The sequence below is a fragment of the Oreochromis aureus genome, linkage group 11 (assembly GCF_013358895.1).
Source record: "Oreochromis aureus strain Israel breed Guangdong linkage group 11, ZZ_aureus, whole genome shotgun sequence".
In the NCBI taxonomy this organism is placed as follows: domain Eukaryota; kingdom Metazoa; phylum Chordata; class Actinopteri; order Cichliformes; family Cichlidae; genus Oreochromis; species Oreochromis aureus.
The window spans coordinates 34,955,774-34,977,815 of NC_052952.1; the positions used below are offsets into that span (position 1 = coordinate 34,955,774).

At 41.5% G+C, this 22,042-nt stretch overlaps 1 protein-coding gene across 1 annotated transcript; it reads right to left on the reverse strand.

The window, feature by feature from the left end:
• Window positions 1-5,512: 5,512 nt before the first annotated feature.
• On the reverse strand, window positions 5,513-21,808 carry LOC116315357 (putative ferric-chelate reductase 1). Its single transcript, XM_039619193.1, has 15 exons — window positions 21,271-21,808; window positions 20,515-20,651; window positions 19,986-20,083; window positions 19,765-19,900; window positions 18,316-18,519; window positions 17,913-18,014; window positions 17,599-17,743; window positions 16,880-16,987; window positions 15,649-15,764; window positions 15,285-15,371; window positions 9,535-9,626; window positions 8,392-8,450; window positions 8,134-8,271; window positions 7,024-7,055; window positions 5,513-6,909 (listed from the first exon to the last, which is right to left on the reverse strand). Exons 1-15 carry the CDS (start codon window positions 21,455-21,457, stop codon window positions 6,820-6,822), a joined length of 1,731 nt encoding a protein of 576 aa, XP_039475127.1. The 5' UTR covers window positions 21,458-21,808; the 3' UTR covers window positions 5,513-6,819.
• Between the last annotated feature and the right edge of the window lie 234 nt (window positions 21,809-22,042).

Sequence of the window (22,042 nt, forward strand, 5' to 3'; positions counted from 1 at the left end):
CTGTATTATTTTCAGTTATTAGAACTGCAAGGACTTAAAGCAGACTGGGGGGGTTGACTAAGTGAAAGCAGACTGTCAATAATAAATGACAATAAATTTTTTAATTTCATTAAATTGAAAATCTATATATGTCAGCATAGAGTTCTTCAGTAAAAAGACCATCACTGGTCACGCAAGTTTCAATTGAGTAGACTAGCCAACATGTAGGTGCCCTCTAGGACCAAGAAATATATTGCTTATACATATCTGCCTTTTATATGATCATGTGAAAGGGTTAAAAATAATAATCTCATTGATAATGTGAAATTTCAAGGCTATTATTATACAGTGGCATTAATGTAACTAAAGAACTGTATTTTCACAAAAGTTAAAGAATGTATTTGAAAAATTAAGGCTTCCACTTGTTTCAGAAAGAGCATTCTTTCTTTTGTTTGCTCAAAAATGCATTCTGGAAATGAGCATATTAGTAAAGAATGTGAATAGATAACAAATAGATCTACATCTATGTGAATAGATAATAGATAATGTTGGCCAAATTAAGCAGTCACTTTGCATCAAAGTGAATCTGTGGTGAATAAGTGTGGCCCACTTATCATTAGAGTTTAAATTGAGTGAATGTAAAAACCCTGAAAATCACGGGGAATGCCCTGAATAATTTAAGAAATCTGCATTTTAAACGCTGCCATAGCTGTCGCTGAGCACCTGAAGAACACAGAACACAGCTGAAACTAAAGCTGTTCCCAGCTCTGTTTTACGCTCAAAGGCATTTTGATGAATTCCACCCACATTACCCTCAGTCTCCCACATTTAACTGGAAGGTCTGACTTTATTGAAAATGATAAAAAATTATAATATATAATTATTTATAATTATTTATAATTACAATATGATTAGAAGTGTATTTACTGAGATTTTTTACTCTACATTGTTATTGACAGAAATTTGATCTTATTTCTTTATAGAGTTCTGAACAAACATGTACAAAATAGCTACATTTCCTCATGAATTCCAAAGCCAAAGAAATGTACTTTAAATTTTTAAATGGCGCAGCAATTTGAACTGAAACTAACCACCATATGTTCTTGGAACAGACTGAAACTTCTGATCCTTATTTTTTCAATGTATGTATGTGTCACGACTGGAGCAGCAGTCGTGTGATGAATAAATGAGGACCCAAGATGCAGACGGTGATGGAGATGCGAGTGGAGGTTTATTTACAGTGAAGATAACAGAAGTGAGGGCAGGACTGAACATAAACCTAAACTGGGTGAAACTAACAAACAAACCTGGAACATAAGGTCAGCGGGAGAAACTCGAGATGGCAGATGAGGACAGCAGAACAGGGAGACGTAGAGAAACATAGGGAATGAACACAGACGACGCAACGAGGAACAAAGGCAAACACACACACACAATAAATACACAGAGGGACACTGGGAAATCACGCACAGGTGGGAGACACAGCTGGACCTGGTTAACCTGACGAGACAGGGGAAACACTCACACCAGGGACCAACAGAGGGAGCACAAACCCAGAAACCCAGTATCAAAATCCCAAAACACAAACCATCCCAAACAGCCCACAAATAATAACAATAAATACACCAACCCCAAAACCGCTGAGTCATGGACTCAGGATCATGACAGTACCCCCCCCTCAAGGGCTGGCTCCCGACAGCCACAGAAACACACCACCAGACCCGGGTGGGCGGTAGGGGGTCCAGGACGGAGGGACCGGACCTGGACCAAAACGGAGGCCCAAGAGTCCCAAACAAAATGGTCACAAACACACGGGGGAGCAGAGTCTGAAACATAGTTCAGGTGGCCGACCTGGGGCCCAACAGCACAGAAGGCCAGTATGGGACAGTTCAGGAGGCCGGCCACGAAGAAGGCAGTGGTGCCCGCAGAAGTCCGGAGGCCGGCCACGCGGAAGGCGGTGGCGGCCGCAGAAGTCCGGAGGCCGGCCACGCGGAAGGCGGTGGCGGCCGCAGAAGTCCGGAGGCCGGCCACGCGGAAGGCGGTGGCGGCGACAACCTCGTTCAGGAGGACGCCCACATCGGCGATGACGACCATCCAGCGGCCTAGAAAACGGCCAGTGAAAATGAGGTGCCGGACGTGGACCGGATGGCGGCGTGCCAGCAGAACCAGGCAAGGACGAGGAGAAGGATGAGGCAGAAGCTGCTGCTGAAGCCGAACCAGGCGGGGCTGGAACTGATACGGAGGCCGAGGCAGAAGCTGCTGCTGAAGCCGAACCAGGCGAGGCTGGAACTGATGCAGAGGCTGGGCCAGGTGAGGCTGGAGCTGATGCAGAGGCCGGGCCAGGAGAAGCTGCGGCAGGTGCTGATGATGACGACGAAGCTGCTGCTGCAGGCGAGGCTGAAGCCGATGAGGAGGCTGGGCCAGACGAGGATGCAGACACGAAGGCTGGACCAGACGAGGATGCAGACACGAAGGCTGGACCAGACGAGGATGCAGACACGAAGGCTGGACCAGACGAGGATGCAGACACGAAGGCTGGACCAGACAAGGACGAAGGTGAGGCTGAAGCTAAAGCAGGTGATGCTGAAGGCTCTGAAGCTGGCCCAGGCGAAGGCACGGAGGCAGAAGCAAAAACTGCAGCCGGCAAGGATGATGAGGCTGCAGCTGGCGAGGATGAAGAGGCTGCGGCTGGCGAAGACGAAGAGGCTGCGGCTGGCGAAGACGAAGAGGCTGCGGCTGGCGAAGACGACGAGGCTGCAGGCGGCGGCGTGGAGGCCGGAGACGGTGGCGCTGCTGCAGCTGCTGGTGCAGCCGGTGATGGAGCTGCTGCAGCTGCTGGTGCAGACAGTGATGGAGCTGCTGGTGCAGACAGTGATGGAGCTGCTGGTGCAGCCGGTGATGGAGCTGCTGGTGCAGCCGGTGATGGAGCTGCTGCAGCTGCTGGTGCAGCCGGTGATGGAGCTGCTGGTGCAGCCGGTGATGGAGCTGCTGCAGCTGCTGGTGCAGCCGGTGATGGAGCTGCTGGTGCAGCCGGTGATGGCGCTGCTGGTGCAGGCGGTGATGGCGCTGCTGGTGCAGGCGGTGATGGAGCTGCTGGTGCAGGCGGTGATCGAGCCACTGGTGCTGCTGGTGAAGACGAAGAGGCTGCAGCTAGTGAAGATGCCTGAGACGATGGCGCTGCAGGCGGAGGCGTGGAAACCGTAGGTGAATGCGCTGCAGACGAAGGCGCTGCAGATGGCGGCGTGAAAGCCGGAGACGAAGGCGCTGCAGGCGGCGGCGGCTTGAGAGCCGGAGATGGCGGCGCTGCAGGCGGTGGCGGCGTGAGAGCCGGAGATGGAGGCGCTGCAGGCGGTGGCGGCGTGGAAGCCGAAGACGGAGGCGCTGCAGGCGGCGGCGTGAGAGCCGGAGATGGTGGCGCTGCAGGCGGTGGCGGCGTGAGAGCCGGAGATGGAGGCGCTGCAGGCGGTGGCGGCGTGAGAGCCGGAGATGGAGGCGCTGCAGGCGGTGGCGGCGTGGAAGCCGAAGACGGAGGCGCTGCAGGCGGCGGCTTGAGAGCCGGAGATGGTGGCGCTGCAGGCGGTGGCGGCGTGAGAGCCGGAGATGGAGGCGCTGCAGGCAATGGCGATAGCTGGATGGGCTCCTCGGTCCCCCCAGCGAAAGCAGCAGGCTGAAGCGGTTCCTGAGACCCCTCAGCGGAAGCTGCTGATGACGGCGAAGGCTGGATGGGCTCCTCGGTCCCCCCAGCGAAAGCAGCAGGCTGAAGCGGTTCCTGAGACCCCTCAGCGGAAGCTGCTGATGACGGCGAAGGCTGGATGGGCTCCTCGGTCCCCCCAGCGAAAACAGGCTCAAAACCAGTGGGCATGGAAGCCCCTGGCACACACAAAACAAAACCAGCAGGCTCGTGGGCCTCTGGTACACGTGAAACAAAACCAGTAGGCACGTGGGCCTCTGGCACACACGAGGAGGGCTGTAGCTGCACAGAGCCCTGACCCTGCTCAGGCAGTGATAGCCGGGTGCAGTCCACAGCTGGCAACTTGGCCTCCAGGGGTCCAGAGTTAGCTGAGGGTTGTAACCTAGCCTCTGGGGAAGCCCTGGAGTGAGTAACAGTCTCTAATGTTGTCAGCGTTTGAGGAACAGTTCCCTTGTGAAACAGTTTGTCTCCCTGCTCAGGAACAGTGGTGGATAAACAGTCCTTTAAAGGGTGCACGGACATAGCTTCCTGTAGAGGGGCGAGTGAAGATCGTGACTCAGCCATTAACTGAACTACTGACTGAGTCATGGACAGAAATAGGGGTTGCAGTGATGTTAGTGGTGATGGTAGCTGAGTGGCTGACTGAACAGGAAATGGTGCTCTTGGGGGAGCTAATGGCGGTGCTGCTAGCGGCTGACCGCAAAACTGGGCTGGAGGGTGGCAATAAAGTCCAGGCTCGGAAGGAGCGGCAGAGATACGGTCTTTAGGTTTAGCAGACGGTGTATAGACCCCCACTTGGGAAGGGTCCGTCACCACGAAGGTGGGTAAGCTATACATATTGTCTCTCATCCCGCTCTGGATAGCCCCAGAAAACAAAGACCCGGAATCTGGGGGAGCCAAAGCATCCCGCTCACTCACCGCTTCTGGCTGCTCGGAAGGAAATGCAGGTGGGGGATGAAGTCCCAAATCCAAAAGGAGAAATTCCTGCTCCCACGGGTATAGCGAGCCCAAAAGCCAAGGGAGACCGGTCACCAGACGCTGTAGCCGCCTCTCTATAGTGCGCTGGGACTTGTAATCCTGGCTTTCCAGCCACAGGTCGATGAGCTCTTGAGTGGCATCGATGAGGTTCTCCCGTAGCTCTTTAGATGGGTTAAGTGCTGCTGGGTCCATCTTGTGGTTGCGTCGTACTGTCACGACTGGGGCAGCAGTCGTGTGATGAATAAATGAGGACCCAAGATGCAGACGGTGATGGAGAGATGAGTGGAGGTTTATTTACAGTGAAGATAACAGAAGTGAGGGCAGGACTGAACATAAACCTAAACTGGGTGAAACTAACAAACAAACCTGGAACATAAGGTCAGCGGGAGAAACTCGAGATGGCAGATGAGGACAGCAGAACAGGGAGACGTAGAGAAACATAGGGAATGAACACAGACGACGCAACGAGGAACAAAGGCAAACACACACACAATAAATACACAGAGGGACACTGGGAAATCACGCACAGGTGGGAGACACAGCTGGACCTGGTTAACCTGACGAGACAGGGGAAACACTCACACCAGGGACCAACAGAGGAGCACAAACCAGAAACCCAGTATCAAAATCCCAAAACACAAACCATCCCAAACAGCCCACAAATAATAACAATAAATACACCAACCCCAAAACCGCTGAGTCATGGACTCAGGATCATGACAGTATGTAGACCCTATATGGTCTGCACGACTGGCTTCTCCCATAGGTTTCTCCTATAGAAAATATAACTAAAAAGTTCAATATTTGTGGATTCATTATGGACAATAGTAAATATGACTTCATGGTGAATGTTTAATCCTTTATTTTATTTATTTATTTATTTTTTATACATAGATTTAAACATATGAAAGTGAAACCAATATTTCAAGGATTTCATGACAATTTTCTTTCTTACTTTAAAACTATTAAAATTATGAAAACAACAATAATAATAATAATTATTATTATTATATAATATAAAATAATATTCAATATTCAAAACAGTAGTATTCAAAACAACACTTTTTTTAAATTGAATTATGAATCAGCAATCTTTTCATTCCTTCACCAGACATGATCAAAAATTGCAGATGTTTAGCACTAACAGCTTACCATGTACATGCACATACCCATCAAGGGTTTCTCTACCAAATAATAAGAAATGTTTTGCTTGGCGATCAAATAATAATTTCCCACGCTGTTGTAATAATACTAATAATAATAATAATAATAATAATAATAATAATAATGATAATAATAATAACAACAATAACTTTTTAAATTGCCTTTTGGTCATTTATTCCATCAGAAAGAAAAGGAAAACCACAAACTGCTCAGAGTTAATTAGAAAAAATGCAGGTAAAGAAAACAAATTAGAAAATGTAAAGGTGTAAGCTTTAATCTTTAAATTTAAAAATATGTCAGCTTTCATTTCATCTTTCATTAAAAATGAAATTCATTACTGACTGCCATCACTTACAATTGATATTCTACGAATGGTAAAAAAATCTTTTTTTGTCATGCTCTTTGTCCTCCACCCATTTTATTCTTTTTCTTGCAATATGTTGGTCTTTTTTCATTTTATTTTGATGTTATTTTGATTTTCAAACAAACCTTTGTTGGGAATCTAAGACTATGCATGCATTGGAAACACATGGGTGTATGAAGCATACCTTAAGCTTACCAAGGACAAAGCACAAGAAATAAGATCTCACAAAATAAAACAGGAAACAACATAACAGGAATACAAAGACAAAGACTCAACAACACGATACAAGAAAACATTGGATGACAGGAATAAGGTCTCTAAACACTAAACAGGAACTAGGATTCCTAAATATCAAGAACTAAAAATTCTATAATGTTCATGGAAAAACATTATTGCACTATATAATAGACAATCAGTTCTGACCTAATAAAGTCTGGTTAAATGCTGATTGCCAATTTACTTTAGTAATTGAAATTAAGTTTAGCTATGAAACTGAAAGCTTAAGAGAGTTTAAGAAAGAAAGAAAGAGCTTACTGAGAGAGAAAACAATCTCAGTGGGTCCAAATTTTCAGTGCACAGTCTCCCATCAGGTATATTTGGATTAAAAAAAAAGAAAATTCTTCAGACAATTCTTTTGGTGCTCTTATCTCTCCCCAATTCCAACCAAAAGTGCCACCAAAAAGCAAATGTTTCCCAGAAAGAACAGACCGATCAGCAGACCATCAATTTTTACCTAACAAAACAATGTAAATTAGATTAAAATTAGATTAAAAATTCCTCACAATGGTTAATGTATGTATAATAATGTGATTAATTATTATTTGCTTTTATATTTCTTTCAACTTACCAATTCTGATTCCAGTTCTACAGTAGCACTATCTGAAATCCAGAACAGAAACAACTGTTAAAAATTGCAGGCCACAACCAACGACCCGAGTGTGTCGTTGACCTTAACATCATACATCTGAATTTTATTTTTCAGTTTACTTCAGTTTAGTTCAAGCTTGTTTTTAATTTTTTGATTTATACGTGTAGAATAAGTTATTCGATTTCAGCTTTCATTTAATTTCATTTACATATTATTTAAACCATTTGGAGTCTTACAATATGTGACTAACATTCTTGTAATAACAATGCATTAACAATTGCATTAACTGTTTATATATCTATATCTATCTCTCTCTCTATAATATGACTCCAAAAGAGGCATCACTGTAAGGGAGGGAGGCCAATATTAGAATGAAAAAACTAAAATAGGAAAAGCTTAAAAGAGGATCCAAATCAACAGTCTGGTTACATTATAGAATAGTAAGATCAATTAGACTTTGTCAAAAAAACATCGGAACATCAGTTAAAAAAAAATAAAATAAATGACAAACAGAGAAACAAAGTTTTTTTGTACTACAATGATGAGAAAAGGGGAAGGAGAGAAAAAAAGCTCATATTATAAAGAGTGATGCATCATCTGTCAAACATAGTTGAGGCATTGCTAATGTATGGGTACCTATAACTACCAATGGAACTAGGTTGCTAGTGTTTAATAATGATATGACTGTTGATACAAGTAGCAGGATAGACTGCTAGACTAGAATCACCAGACGATCTTTGGTATTATTACAGTACTTCACTCACTATACGATAGTAGTGCGATCTATAACATTTTACGACAAAGTTGCGGTTGCTGTCCTATTAGACCGAAATTCATATGGAACAAAAGTCCATAACTTTTACATTTGCACTCATTACCTTCCTGTTCTATAGGAATATAACTAGAAAGCAACCAGCTGAGCCAAGTCCCTGTCTAGTCGTAAAAATGAAAGTATCTTAAGGTGTGATATCAGTTGTGTATTATCTCAATAATGCTTATTTTATTTCACAATGGTCAGTCAACCTTTAGATGCACTTTTTTAAGTGATGATTTCTTTCTTTTGTCAATAAGGGGAAAAAAAACATTTACCTGTATGCTTATTTCTCCCATTATGAATCTCCAACATGATGTAAAAGAGAGCTTCCCAGGCAAGAAAGCCACCCATCACTTTCATTAGCCATCCATCACTGCTGTCAATCAAGCCCAGGCCTGTAAATATGGCTGCCACTGTGTAACACAAAGAAACAGGCATTAAAGATCAGCAGCATGGGTGACAGTGTGTCTGCTGTTGAAAATGTTAGAATTATTAAGGAGTGCAAAACAGTATCAAGTAAAACAAAAGCTTACCGGCTAAAGATTTTATTATCACTGCATTCAAAAAATGTGATGTGTTGAATAGATACCGCCTGTCAACAAGAGAGAATAAAAATGAAATCAACTGCGGAAATCAATATAAGAAAAAAAGGAGAGAACATGTCATTTGCTCTGTGAAGAAGAAAGATTCAGTGCAGCATGGGAAGCCACACGGCATCCTTTGCCTATTGCATCATAACCAGCGGATGGTTCAGGGTCACCTGATTAAGCTCTAACTATAAGCTGTAACAAACGGAAAGTTTTAAGCCTAAAATTAAAAGTTGAGAGAGCGACTGTTTCCTGAATCCAAACTGAGAGCTGGTTTCATGGTAGGAAAAACAGCCAGTCTGACAGCAAAGTGTTCTGTTGATAATAAGGTACTGCGAGGTCTTGTAGATATAAGATGGCCTGAGTGTTTCCACTGGGAAAAAAAGTTTCCTTTCCCTTTGTAGAAATGACTTCATTTATGGATATGCATTCTTATTTAGTATTTTGGGTGGATGGTTAAATTGGTGAGACTGGGAGATTGGATTAGCTGTTCAGTATTCAATCCATGATGGTGGCTCCCTTTTCACAGTCACTTAACTGGAGCCAAAGTACTTTGGCTCACTCCAACTACTGGTTGGGATTATTTTAAAACAGTGCGGAGCCAAGACTCCAATTCACTGACTGTGGCCTACAAAGCTACAGCCATTCAATGGAATAACTAAACATTTGACACAATGAACAGGAAAATGCCAGTGAGACAGGCAGAGAACCACAAGCCATATTGCTAAGTGAATACAAAGAATTAAATTTGCGAGGGCTTCAAGAAAATGTGTGCACCAATAACTCATGTGAAGGTTACACTATGAGATAAATCCCTATGGAAAAAAATTGAAAATGTAATGACATTAATGGAAGACATATGAATATAGCTATCAGAGGTTATCAACTACACTGAACTGAACCAAGTGAACAGTGAATGCAGTCATTAAGCAGGTGCTGCCCCATCCTTTTGGCTGATGGTGTTTCCAAAATTTGTCAAATAAGTGTACTAAAAAACAGTAATGTGTGTAAAACAGTAATTAAACTCTAAAATGTGTGTTGCCATGCCATAGTAAATTAAATTAGAAACACACACAGATGGATACATACAGGTGATGCTGTGGTCCACAGCGCAGCATAGCCACTATAGGCTGGAAGAAGGAGAGGATCATAACCAGGCAACCCAACACTGGATGTGCTCCCTGGAAACCACAAGCATTAAGACTGGTAATCATGATGACGTAAATATCAGTCTGACAGTGGAAATACGTAACTAAAGAGAGTGTTTAAAGAATATCAAGACAAATAAAAAAACTAAATGATACTTTGATTTTATAGAGATGCATCATTTGGCTATAAACCAAAGAAAGCCCCCCTTGATGTTTTTAATAATTACCATTAATATTAAGAAGAGTTACTTAATAATATCTTCCAGTATGTTGGCTGTGCTTTTGGTCTGTATTGTTTAGTATTGTTTAATGGTTAATTTACATAACTTAAATTACTGTAAGGTGTAATTATCTCTTGTTGCGAAGGAGTTTTCAGTGATAAACAAATTTTTAAATGAAATTAAAAACACAGTGACAAACTGCATAATAACTCAAAGGACATTAGTCTACCGGTCTAAAATGGTAAATGGATACTTATTTAGCACCTCCCTACTCGGTTCCTTGGTATGTGGTGTGAGGATGGTTGTTTACCCCAAGATCTGAAATATGCCAGAATAGGGCAGCTGCACAAAGGCAAGGGTGAAAAGTCCAGTTGTGACAACTATCAAGCATTGCAGGCAAAATCCTCTATAAGGTGATTTTAAAAAGGTTGAATACCTATCTTCAGAAGAGACACTACCAGAAAGCCAGTGCAGTTTCCCCCAGAACAGAGGTAGAGTTTACGTAATTTTTGCCATAAGATAGATTCAAGAGAAATATAAGAAACAAAATATGAATCTGTAAAACCTCTTTGTTAAGGTGTTCAACATAGCGTCATGCCAAGAAGCTGTTTTCTGAATTGGAATTCCTCCCAAGATGGTAAAAATAATCAGATGCTTTCATGATGGTGTAAAAGCAGGACTAGACATTGGCTGAGACGATGATGAGTTCCTCATCAATAATGAAGTCAAGCAAGGATGCTCCAACACCCTTCAGCTTCCATTTTAGGCATTGCTTCTCTCGGCTTATAAAGACTTAAAAATAGGGATCCAGATCACATACAAAACAGATGGAGATATCATTAATACTCAGCGCCTAAAGGCAAAGACGGAAGTCACTAAATCACTTCTTCATGACTTCCTCAGTGCTGATTACTATTCTATAGTCATGCCTGAAATAAAGATCAACGATAAGGTACTTGACAATTTTAACTCCTTGACCTAACTTTGTAACAGTCTATCCTCTTCCAACAGTCTTAGTATTTAGGTATCCAGCAGCACTGCTAAGGCGAGTGCTTCCTATAGACTCCAGAAGTAAGTATGGAACCAAAAGGGATATAAAACTGGAGACTAAGTGTGCATTTTAGAGAGCAGTAGTCCTTACTGCATTGAGGTATGGATGCAAGTCCTGGACTTGCATTGAGGTATGGATGCAAGTCCTGGACTCTCTCAAGGATAGACTCACTGATACAGTGTCAGCTAAGATGGATACATGATAACAGGTAACCAAAGCAACTCTTCTATGGTGAGCTGACAAACCAAGATGATGGCCAAAGCTTTGCTAGAGAGACACCTAAAAAATGCAGAAATGTGACTTTGATGAAGAACAATGGAAAGTCATGGCAAACAACATTGTAGAGAGTTCCTTTGAGTATCCAGTATGCAGCTGCCTGTGTGTGTCAGATTTAGACCTGAGATCCTACATGAGGGTACATAAATAAATAATGCTATAGTGCTTTTTTACAGTTTTTCTCAAATGCTAAAACACAAACGCCAAACCTCTAAACCAAATGACCACTTGTCTAAACACATTTACTAAATCTAGCCATCATTTACCAATATCATAAACACATGTCACATGAAGACACAATTCACAGAACATAATCCTCCATTGTCATAAATCTAACCACATTTTGCCTTGCTAAAACACAAGTTGCAAAAGAACTCTGCTCATATTCTCAAATGAAAGCTCATGTGATGCAACATGCTTGCCACAGTCAGCAATATTTGAACACAATGAACACACCTGGCGTCATTCATTACACACAACGACTCAAAATTGAAGACACTTGTTTCTAATGCTGTGACCACATGTATAAAAGCAAGTTCAGAGTGCACAGTTTGCTGAAGATTCCAAACAAACACAATGGATGAAGGCAGAGTCAGGGGAAGAGGAATTCGATGCAGAGGAGGGAGAAGAGCTGGCCCTGGAAGAAGAGGAGCAGGCCAACGAGGAAGAGGAGTTCAAATGAGAGGAGGAAGAGGAGCAGGTCAACGAGGAAGAGGAGTTCAAATGAGAAGAGGAAGAGGAGCAGGTCAACGAGGAAGAGGAGGAGGCCAACATGGGAGAGGAGAAGGTCCAGGAGGGAGAGCAAGACAACCTCGCACCATCATTACGGACGAGATGCGAGCAACAGTCATTGACCATGTCATTGTCCATGGCATGACAATGGCTAAAGCAGGACTAAGAGTCCGTCCAAACCTGAGTAGGTTCACCGTGGCCAGCATTATCAGGGCATTCAGACAACACAACAGGTATTGTACTCTATTGCTTTCTTTGTCACAATACAGTTTTACAAACCTGTGAAAGTAGGCTATTGGTTGCAGATCAGTTCGGACTGTATTGCAACCAGTGTTGGTCAAGTTACTTGAAAAAAGTAATCAGTTACTAATTACTGATTACTTCCCCAAAAAAGTAATCCCGTTACTTTACTGATTACTTATTTTCAAAAGTAATTAATTACTTAGTTACTTTTTAAAAACACAATTTACAACCTGAATAGGTAATAAAGCGATAGATCCTTCAGCCCAATTCTACTTTTTCTGCATAATCCATCATACAAAATGTAATCAAATGGAAAAGTCTCTTTTTAAAACTTGTTTTATTAGTTTTAATCTTTTAACTTAAATTATATGCAACATTCTCTGACTGGAAGAAATTTGTTTAACATTTAAACCTATTTTCTGCACATTCCAGCATATAAAATAAAATATTTTTTTTGTGTTTACACTCACTCTTTCAAATAGATGCAAGTAAAACACAGCAGAAAATAAATAAAGTCAAAGACTAGTTGCTCTATTTTCACCTGTAAAGCAGGAGGTTTAGGCGGAGGTTTGCCCTGGTGCAGGTGTGCCGCAGCGGTCAGTTGAAGACTCCGCGAGTTTCTCTGTGAATTTCCCATTACAGTCGTAGCGCATTTGGTGCTTGCTTGGAAGTTTAGGGGGTTTTCGCTGTAAAAGAAGTTTTTTCCACGCACAACGGACACTAATGTTTTTGTCACTTTTATGGAATCAAACTCAAAATAAGGTCAGTACTTCCACACTTTAAACGCTGCATGCTCATACTTTCTCCGCTTTTCGATATATTATCCATTGTTGATCTGCAGACAGCTGTTGTCACGAACGTCGCACTCGCTTACGTCACTGTCATGAGACATTCTCGCAAAAAACTCACGGTTTTAGTAACGCAGTAACGCAGCGTTCCTACGGGAAAGTAATGGTAATCTAATTACCGTTTTTGCAATGGTAATCCCTTACATTACTCGTTACTTGAAAAAAGTAATCGGATTACAGTAACGCGTTACAAGTAACGCGTTACTGCCCATCTCTGATTGTAACACATGTCAATTGACAACACATGTTTCTTTCTTTAGAGTTGAAAGAATGCCACATAGAGGTGGGAGCGTTGCCATATTTACAGCGGCACAAGAAACCCTCATTGTGGATATGGTTCGTGGGAACAACCTCATCAGACTCCGGGAGATCAGAGACAAAGTCATTGCCGATAAGGTCAACTTTGAGAGCATTGACGATGCCAGCTTGGCCACAATAGACCGAGTTCTCCGGTGCCAAAAGACGTGGATGAAACAGGTGTATAGGGTTCCCTTTGAGCTCAACTCTGCGCGACACAAAGACCTACGTTACGAGTATGTGCAAGTAAGTATACATCCATGTTCACAGTACAGTTAGTGGACATACTGTGTTGCTTAGTGGCCTACATTACTTCTGGACAATACTGTGCAACCTGATTGACTGTTGTTCTGAACACCTGTGCACTTTCACATTTTCACAGAGGATATTACAGTTGGACGCGATGGCCAGACCTCATGAGTACCTCTTCCTGGATGAGGCTGACTTCAACCTGCAGAAACGAAGGCAAAGAGGCCGTAACATCATTGGCCAAAGAGCCATCACTGAGGTCCCTGACCAACGGGGGGGTAATATTACTCTTTGTGCGGCCATGGGTTCAGAAGGGGCTTGTCCACCAGCATGCTGTCCTTGGGTCTTACAACACCCAACGTCTCCTCACCTTCCTAGAGGAGCTAAAAGACATCCTCCTGGACCGCCAACAACACCATCCTGGGCCCGCACATCACATTTATGTGATCATTTGGGACAATGTCCGCTTCCACAGAACAAACCAAATCAGAGAGTGGTTCACCACCAACAGTGACCACTTTTTAAACGTCTGTCTGCCACCCTACTCCCCTTTCCTGAACCCTATAGAGGAGTTCTTCTCATCGTGGAGATGGAAGGTTTATGACAGACAACCATACACAAGAGAGAACCTCCTAAGGGCAATGGAGCTGGCCTGTGTTGACATCCCAGCGGAGGCCTTCCAAGGATGGATTCGCCATTCCAGGGCATTTTTCCCACGGTGCCTGGCGAGAGACAATATAGCCTGCGATGTGGATGAGGTGATGTGGCCCGATGCAGCTCAGCGACATGATGCCGCACAGTGATTGTGGTGTGTGTGTGGTGTGAATAAAGTAAATAAAAAAAACTTCACACCCTGATCATGTTTTCAAGAGTACTGTTGTGTGCAATAGATTCTGTTTTTGCATTGAGTTGTGTTACAGTAGTGTACGTACATGCAGGATTTTCTATAGATTTATACTCTTCATATGAAACTCACAAATCTAAATGCCTAATCCTCTACGACGATCCGTTACTGTATAGTTTTGAAAAATATGCATGTGCACAAAGAACCTTCTCACAAATTGAGCATTGTGTTTTCAATTGTTTTGCTGTAGTGTGTAATGATGTGTATAGTGTTTACATTTTTGAAAGCTTCGAGCTGCTCTTTTGGTGTGAAAGTTTGAGTTTTGCAGTGGGAAGGTGTGGTTGTGTTTATGTAGCTTTAGAAAAGGGTGTTGTGTTTAGACATTGGGGAACATGGTGGGAACGTTTGTGAAATGTGTTTTAGCATTTGAGAAAAACTGTAACATTCACACATGTGTGTACATGAGGTGCAGCTCAAGGCTCAGTATCTTGTCTGTAGATTTACTGCTTGCACAACAATGTATCAATCTTCCGTTTGGTAGACAACTTGCTCTACCACCTGAGTATAAATTTATTCTTGTTTGGGTTTTTTGTAAAGCACTTAGTGATATCTATCTTGAAAGGTGCTATATGAATACAATTTTACTTACTTTACATGTTACATTTTAAAACTGGTATTAAAGGAGATTCAAATGTGATACAATATAATCTGAAGGATATTTGGATTCATGTACCAAATAAACAATGGTTTGTATTACGTGATTTCAACCAAAAACTTTCATATCATAAGGTTCATATCATAAAAATCATTATTTCCTGGAAAATAAAAGTGTGTTACACAGGTAAACCTAGTTTCGTCATTTGATTGACCTGTAATTAAAAAAATATAAATCTGTAATAATTCTGGTTCTAGCAGAGTTGGTGTACTAACCCCAGACCAGTCCCGAGCATGAGAGAAAACGAGGATGAAAGCAATGATTGTAGCTGCTACCGTCATACACATTACTCCAACATGGACCTGGAGGAACATAAAGAATACAACATGATATTAAGCCAACCAAACCAGTCCCCTGTTCCCAACAAGACATTAGACTTTGACCAACTGTCTTAAAAGTCTAGCATATCTGAAATGTAGCACTTTATATTTTCTTAGCGTATTTGCAACTAGAATCTACATTTTATATGACTTTTTTCTGTGGCTTTTTACTATTGTTTTCAGAGCTAGTTTGGTTCACAGAGGCGTTGTGTTGATGTTGAAAAGACATAACACATGTTTTTTTTCTATGATGCCTCACCACAAACCAGAGATCTTTGTCACACATTCTCGTTCCCTTGGCCATTTTTTTCAGATATCGGGCAACCATCATTCCCAGTGATCCTGTGGTCATCCAGGCAATCAGCATCAGTGATCCTGAAACACAGTTAAATATTGGAATTCTCACCACTTCTCTTTGTTTTATGAGTTAAGATGAATCTTTTCCCTTGGTCCCATTTTGTCTATGACTATAAATGGAATGAAACCAACTGAGTGCATTTCAATTATTGGAGGCAAGCCATTAGAAGAACAGTACAGAAATATTTTATAGCTTCCAAAATGTATAAAAATGGTCGATTTTGATGATGATGAGTTTTTAAACATTCGTACAATATGTTACAAATAATTGTTTTCCATGATGGTAAGTCCTTGTGTCATGAAACAGGCAAGAGTTACTGCCAAGGAATACGTCTGGATGTACGAAACCCAATCCATGTTTTTGGTCCATTTAGTCAATTAACGCTGTAAAATGCAACAGATGAACTATAACATTCTTTTGCACTTGATGCTTTGTTGAGCTGTATGCCCGGATTTTGCTCCATTGCACCATCTGGTGGTGAACCATAGAGGGTACAGTTGTTTGCAGATTGGGTCTCCACCCAGCCACTTTTTTGCTAGCACACATGGTGTCTGCATGCTGCTGCTCTCACTTCTCACTTATTTCTTCTAGTGAGAAAGAAGATAGAGAATAAGATGCTAAAGACACAAAGGACTATTTAGCCCCACCTGGATGTCAGCTCATGAGATTTGTGTACTTTTAATGTTTTATTTTCTGTGATTGATGACTTTTTGATTGATTGACACAAAGTACAAGAATGCATTTTGATGTGATTTTTTTTTTTTATTGTTTTCTTCATGAGCAGTTCTCACAGGTTGGCAAGACCAGAATAAACTCTGTTTTTTAACTCTACATCGTGCCAACATCAGTATTGAGGGTGCTGCATGCACTTTCATTTAAAGAAATGTAAGTCTACTTGGTATTATAGATTAAATAGTTTAATCTTAATGGAAGTAAAACTTCAATGTCCTGAATGTCTTCCCGTGTTGCCAGTAGCATTTATCCTCTGAGGATCCTGACTATTCACCTTTTAACGCAGTATACTGACTGTCACCTGTTTGGCCAAAGTAAGTGACAAAGGATTTAGCTAGCATTATTTTCAATTAAAAATCATTGTTATTTCACAATCAGATTTCTCTGTGCAGGATCTTACCATGAGCTTTGATGATATCAGGAAATCCACTATTACTGACAACCACAGGAGTAGAAATGTCCATCTTGGTAGTGCTGACAAAGTCAGCGCTATGTTTTTGGATTTGCCCTGTAGGAAAGATATTGCAAAGCTTATACACTCATGTTTCTATATGTATATGTGTGTGTGTATATACAAGAAAGTAAAACGCTTGAAGGTTTGCATAGATATGAAACGTGTTTTAACTTTTTCATAAAATGGGAGGGACAGGGTGACTTTTTAAAATTTTTTTTACACTATTGGAAAAGGAAGTACAGTCAAAAGCCCTGCTTAAATGTTCAAAAAAAGTATTTACTGGAGTAAATTTTGTAAATAGTTCATTTTTTCAGAGTGAAGTGCTTAAACTGCACATTTAAATAATCCCATGAATTTAATGAGTGATTGAAAAGATTGTTCTTAATGACGACACACTCTCACACCATGTATCCTTGACATGAAGAGTGTGGACACTTCTTATCTTGTAGGTAGTAATATTCATCACTCCTTTTTTCCACTTGCCAGGCTAACACATTGTTTTCGCTTACTAGAAATGGAGGTTTTATGCACCTTAAAACTTCCCTTTTATCCCAACCAATCTCCATTCTATTGGTCAGTAAAGCTACTGGCTGTGTAGCTTATTCATCCAATCACGTATGCACGCATGTCTTGAGACATATGAGTATATTATGTAATTACGTTACCATTGCTGCTGCGTCCATGGACAAACATGAAGTAGTAGGACTGGCTGAAACCTGAAGTCCCCTGAATAGAAATGATGTCTGTAGTAGTGAAGGAACAACTGATAACATTGTTCTGCAATGACGTTGTTACATTATAAACATTCCCCTGTTAAACACAAACAGACAGACACAGAAAAACAGATATAATTTATATAATCAAGCAGAATTCACAAAAAATACACACACAGTTCAATTTTTCCAAGAGCAGCATCAAAGCTCTAAATCTAAATGTTCTAGCCTTATATAAATCACTGATATCAGAAAAATCTTAGTACCAGAGGACGCGCTTGTGGAGTTGTGCGTCCCGTTGAATACATGTGTTGCACAACAGCTTGTCCACTACTGTCTGTTACACAAACATAAATGTCATCATTTCCCTGAGGAAAGACAAATATAGTCAAGAATTAGCATGCTTTTACACATATGAAAGTTTTAACTATTATTTACTGGTTTATTCTTTTGAGATAAAACATCCAAATTTGTTGATATTAAAAAAAAGAGTGTTTGTGTAAACAAGACAACCAGACGTTTTTTAAAAATTGTAAACTTTCAAAAACAAATTGAAGTTCAGACAGCAGCTGTTCACCAACAGGTGCTGCTCAATACAAGTACACCAAGAGCCTTATTGTTGTAAACATTTAACATTTCATAGAATCAAGAATGTTTTCTTTACGGTACCATTCTCTGATCATCAGAGAATCCAAAAGCGATGTATCCTTCATAAGGACCGGTCATCTCATACTGGACAGCTGTACCATTGGATGACATCATGGCCGACATGAAATAACAGCTAGAACTGACTGCTGGGTCACAGCTTGCAGGGTGACTGAAGCACACCTTGGTGACACCACAGTTAGCACTAGAGATGGATCTAGCTGATTTCTGGACATACACAGAAGGAGAGAGAGACAGAACTATGACATCATTATGTTGTACTTGAATATACCGTTTACCATTTTAGTTTCTCGATTTGCATGTACATGAAGCCACGCTCAGTACTGCACATTACTGTTTTATAGTTCTGCTAACAGCCTATTTAGAAACCATGTACATGCTTAAGTACATGAATAGATCCATACATTTTCTTCACCACTTGCCCAGCTTTCATATACACACCTATGGATTGCTAATCTATCAAGCATATCATCCACAGAGGCGCAGGGAGAACATGCAGGGTTCCTGAGTCAATGACAGTACTAACCATGAACCACCATGTTGGCCCTAACATCAACCTCTGACGTTTTTGCCTATTTACCCAACTGGGAAATTTCCTGCAAGACCAAAATGCGTGTGTGAGACTTTGCTTGAAAAGTCACAATGTGTATAGTTGCTGAAAATATGATTGTTGGTAAAGTTGAGAGAAAACAAAACACCAACCCTGATAGATGTTAAGAGTAAATAAAAAGACAGTCAAATGTTGAACGAAAGGGAAAATTCAGATTTTGAGAAAAACACCTGTTGAATGAAAGCACCCTAGCTCTGTGGGTCATGCTAACTCTGGGCTCTCAAGACAAGCTGTAGAAATTTAAGAGTGTATGACTAACTTGATGCAAATTTCTAAAAAAAAAAATCTGATTTAAACATAAACTACTTAAAATACATAAGCAGCAGTTTTCCAAGACTGATTTTTTCATCTTTCATATTTGTCCATCCAGGCCAGATTATAGATTGCTTTTCATTTAGTGTGTCTGTGCTAGATAGGTGTACAGTCACCAGTATAAATGGTAAAATGTTTTTTACTACAAGCCTCAATCACCTAATCACGCACACATTTATATAAGCACTTTTTTCCTTGTCTAATATTCACACACTCACACATGCTCATGCATAATGGGCAACTGAGGATTCAGTATTTTGCCAAAGGATGCCTTGACATATAGACTGGAGATGACAGGGAGCAAACTACCAATCTAACAATTAGATAACTTGCTCTATCTTCTGATCCGGAGTCAGCCTAAGTATAAGATGCATTGCAGAATATAAAAGATGGTAGACTTCCATCAGTCTCAAAACCAATGGATACTTTCAAATCAGCTAAACTGGCCGATGGGCTGATTGGACTAACTGCTTGTTTTGTAGTTTGGTAGAGAATTAATTACTCTGTTCAAAACAGATAATATTACTTACAACAAGTGGAGCAAGTTGTGTACTGCCATTCCCAGTGAGGGAACCTGCAGATCTGGCAGCTCTGCCATTAGTGAAGGTCAGGACAGGGCTCGTCACATTAACCCAAAATGTTGTAGAATTCTGCACAAAGGATGCACTGTAGGGAGACCGAAACCAGTGTGAACTGGGGTATAAACACTTGAGCGTTATGAAAGTGCTTTGCTAGAATGAATAAACTTTACCGGAACTGAACAGTTTTGATGTCTCTGGATGGTTCTGATCTCCATGTCACCTGAATGTAGCTGCTATTAAAGCCTGATGTGTGGGACACAGCTGAGTTCTGGATACACACACATGAGAGAGAGTGTGGCATCATTGTGTTGTTTGAATATACTGCATGTCATCTGTTTTTGTCATTTCACATGTTTATACTGTTGATACATGTATATATTTAAAGTCGCCAAATGAAAGCAAATCAAAGCTGTGAAACACACTATACTATTTTGTAAAATGATTTTAATTACACACCTTGCAGCTTGTCACTATAACTAACATTTATGAAATACATTAAATGCTTTCATTTAATTTCATTGACTGATATGTTTAGGGCTTCTCACTATTTTACATAGGTGACACATTGAGTGTTTTAGCAGTTTTCTATCCATTTGTTTGGCAACATGTTTGACATCAAACTAACAGTAGACTTAAGGTAAAACATGGTGATCATACATGCTGCTCACATTAAAGTCCAGAAAATTAAAGGAAACTCACAGGTCTTTGGTTGCAGCTGAGGAGTTTAGCAGCCCCTGCTGGTATGGCAAAGGAACCCACAGGAGTCTCACTTCCCACTTCTATAGCCTCCAACAGGAAACCAGTGAACGGTGTGGAGGCCGGACCCTGTAGCTCAACTTGGAATCACAGAAAAACATTTTATTCAGTCAGTTGGACAGTCATGTGATGATCACACACAAACAAAAGAAGTTTTACTGTATTACAAGCAAATATGTCAGAGACTGACCTCTAAAACCCAGATGCATCTTAAATCGTCTGAAAATATATAACTGTTTCCCTCTTTTGGGGTTAGACCTTAGAAAACAGCACTCTTAGATAATAATAAACACATTGTATTATGATTTTTCTTTGTTGTTGTTTTCTGGTTGAGATTCTGCTGCTTTGAGGTTTAATGCTTTTTATGGATTTATTTGTTTGGCTGACTATCATCAAATCATATAAAAGTGTGTGGAAAGCATATTAATGGCAACGACAGGATTCACCGAACAGTCGATCAATCGCGCAATCATCATCACGTAGCGGTTCATCTGTTTGACCGACACCAGCTAATATGAAACATTGTCAGCTGGGAAGAACTCCAGGCTTTAACGCACGATAAATGAACTCCACCGACACCAATATGCCTTAACCTATACATCGGATTCTTCCGCTCGATAACTGACAGTGCCGGAAATCACTTTTTGGCACAACTCCGGCCCGGATCGTTCTGGCTTACTTTTACTCCTGTCTTCTTACCTTTGACATCCTCTCCGAGTCTGTAGCGCCTTTGCTCTGTAGTGACAGTGAAGGGTGATGGTGCCGTTTGAGCGCTCAGCCCTGAGTAGTGGGATGTCATGTCCTCACAGCTGTCTATAACCAGACCTGAGCGGTAGCCCCGGATTAGTGGAGCAGTGCACAGCAGCAGCAACACAAGAAGATCCATTGCAGTTAAATGATTTTCCAGGCGACTCGTTACTGCAGTCAGTGAGAAACAACGAGTATCATCTACTACTGATGAGCAGGGTGGAGCACTGCAGGTGAATCTGGGAGGACCAATAGCTGTGGAATATGGATACTTCTGTGTCCACAGTGTGTCGAGCTTAAGAAACGCAGATGTTTTGAAACTCTGCTTCAAAGTGTGGGTCAAAATACCCACGTCACGTAACCATGGAGTTTCCCTGCTGCTTCTCGGCAGGGAGGAGCCAGAGCCAGGAAACCCACGAGCCAATCATTTGGACTGGGCTACGGGATCGAAGAGCTGCTGCTACCTGCCCTACAATCACTGACAGCCGCCCATTCGTTCATTCTCATTACTGACACTGGATTGGCCAATCAGATCTTTTAACCTTTTCGGCCATTCCCGATCTTGCCAATTTGCTCATGCAAGTTGATAAAGATTGATCAACAAAAGCGAAAAAGTCGGACTTAACAGGTAAGAAAGAAGATAAATACACTAGAAAGAGATTAAGCAAAATTTGTCAAAGTAAGCTGCATGCCGGAGCTGTTGCACAGCAGCAGGTGAAACAGC

Bases quoted from the DNA above. Each gene is read 5' to 3' on its own strand.
- LOC116315357 (XM_039619193.1), bottom strand. From the start codon at position 21,457: ATGGATCTTCTTGTGTTGCTGCTGCTGTGCACTGCTCCACTAATCCGG. The intron at 20,652-21,270 runs GTAAGAAGACAG...TGTGATTCCAAG, and splicing joins ACTCGGAGAGGATGTCAAAG to TTGAGCTACAGGGTCCGGCC. The intron at 20,084-20,514 runs GTGAGTTTCCTT...GTGTGTATCCAG, and splicing joins TCAGCTGCAACCAAAGACCT to AACTCAGCTGTGTCCCACAC.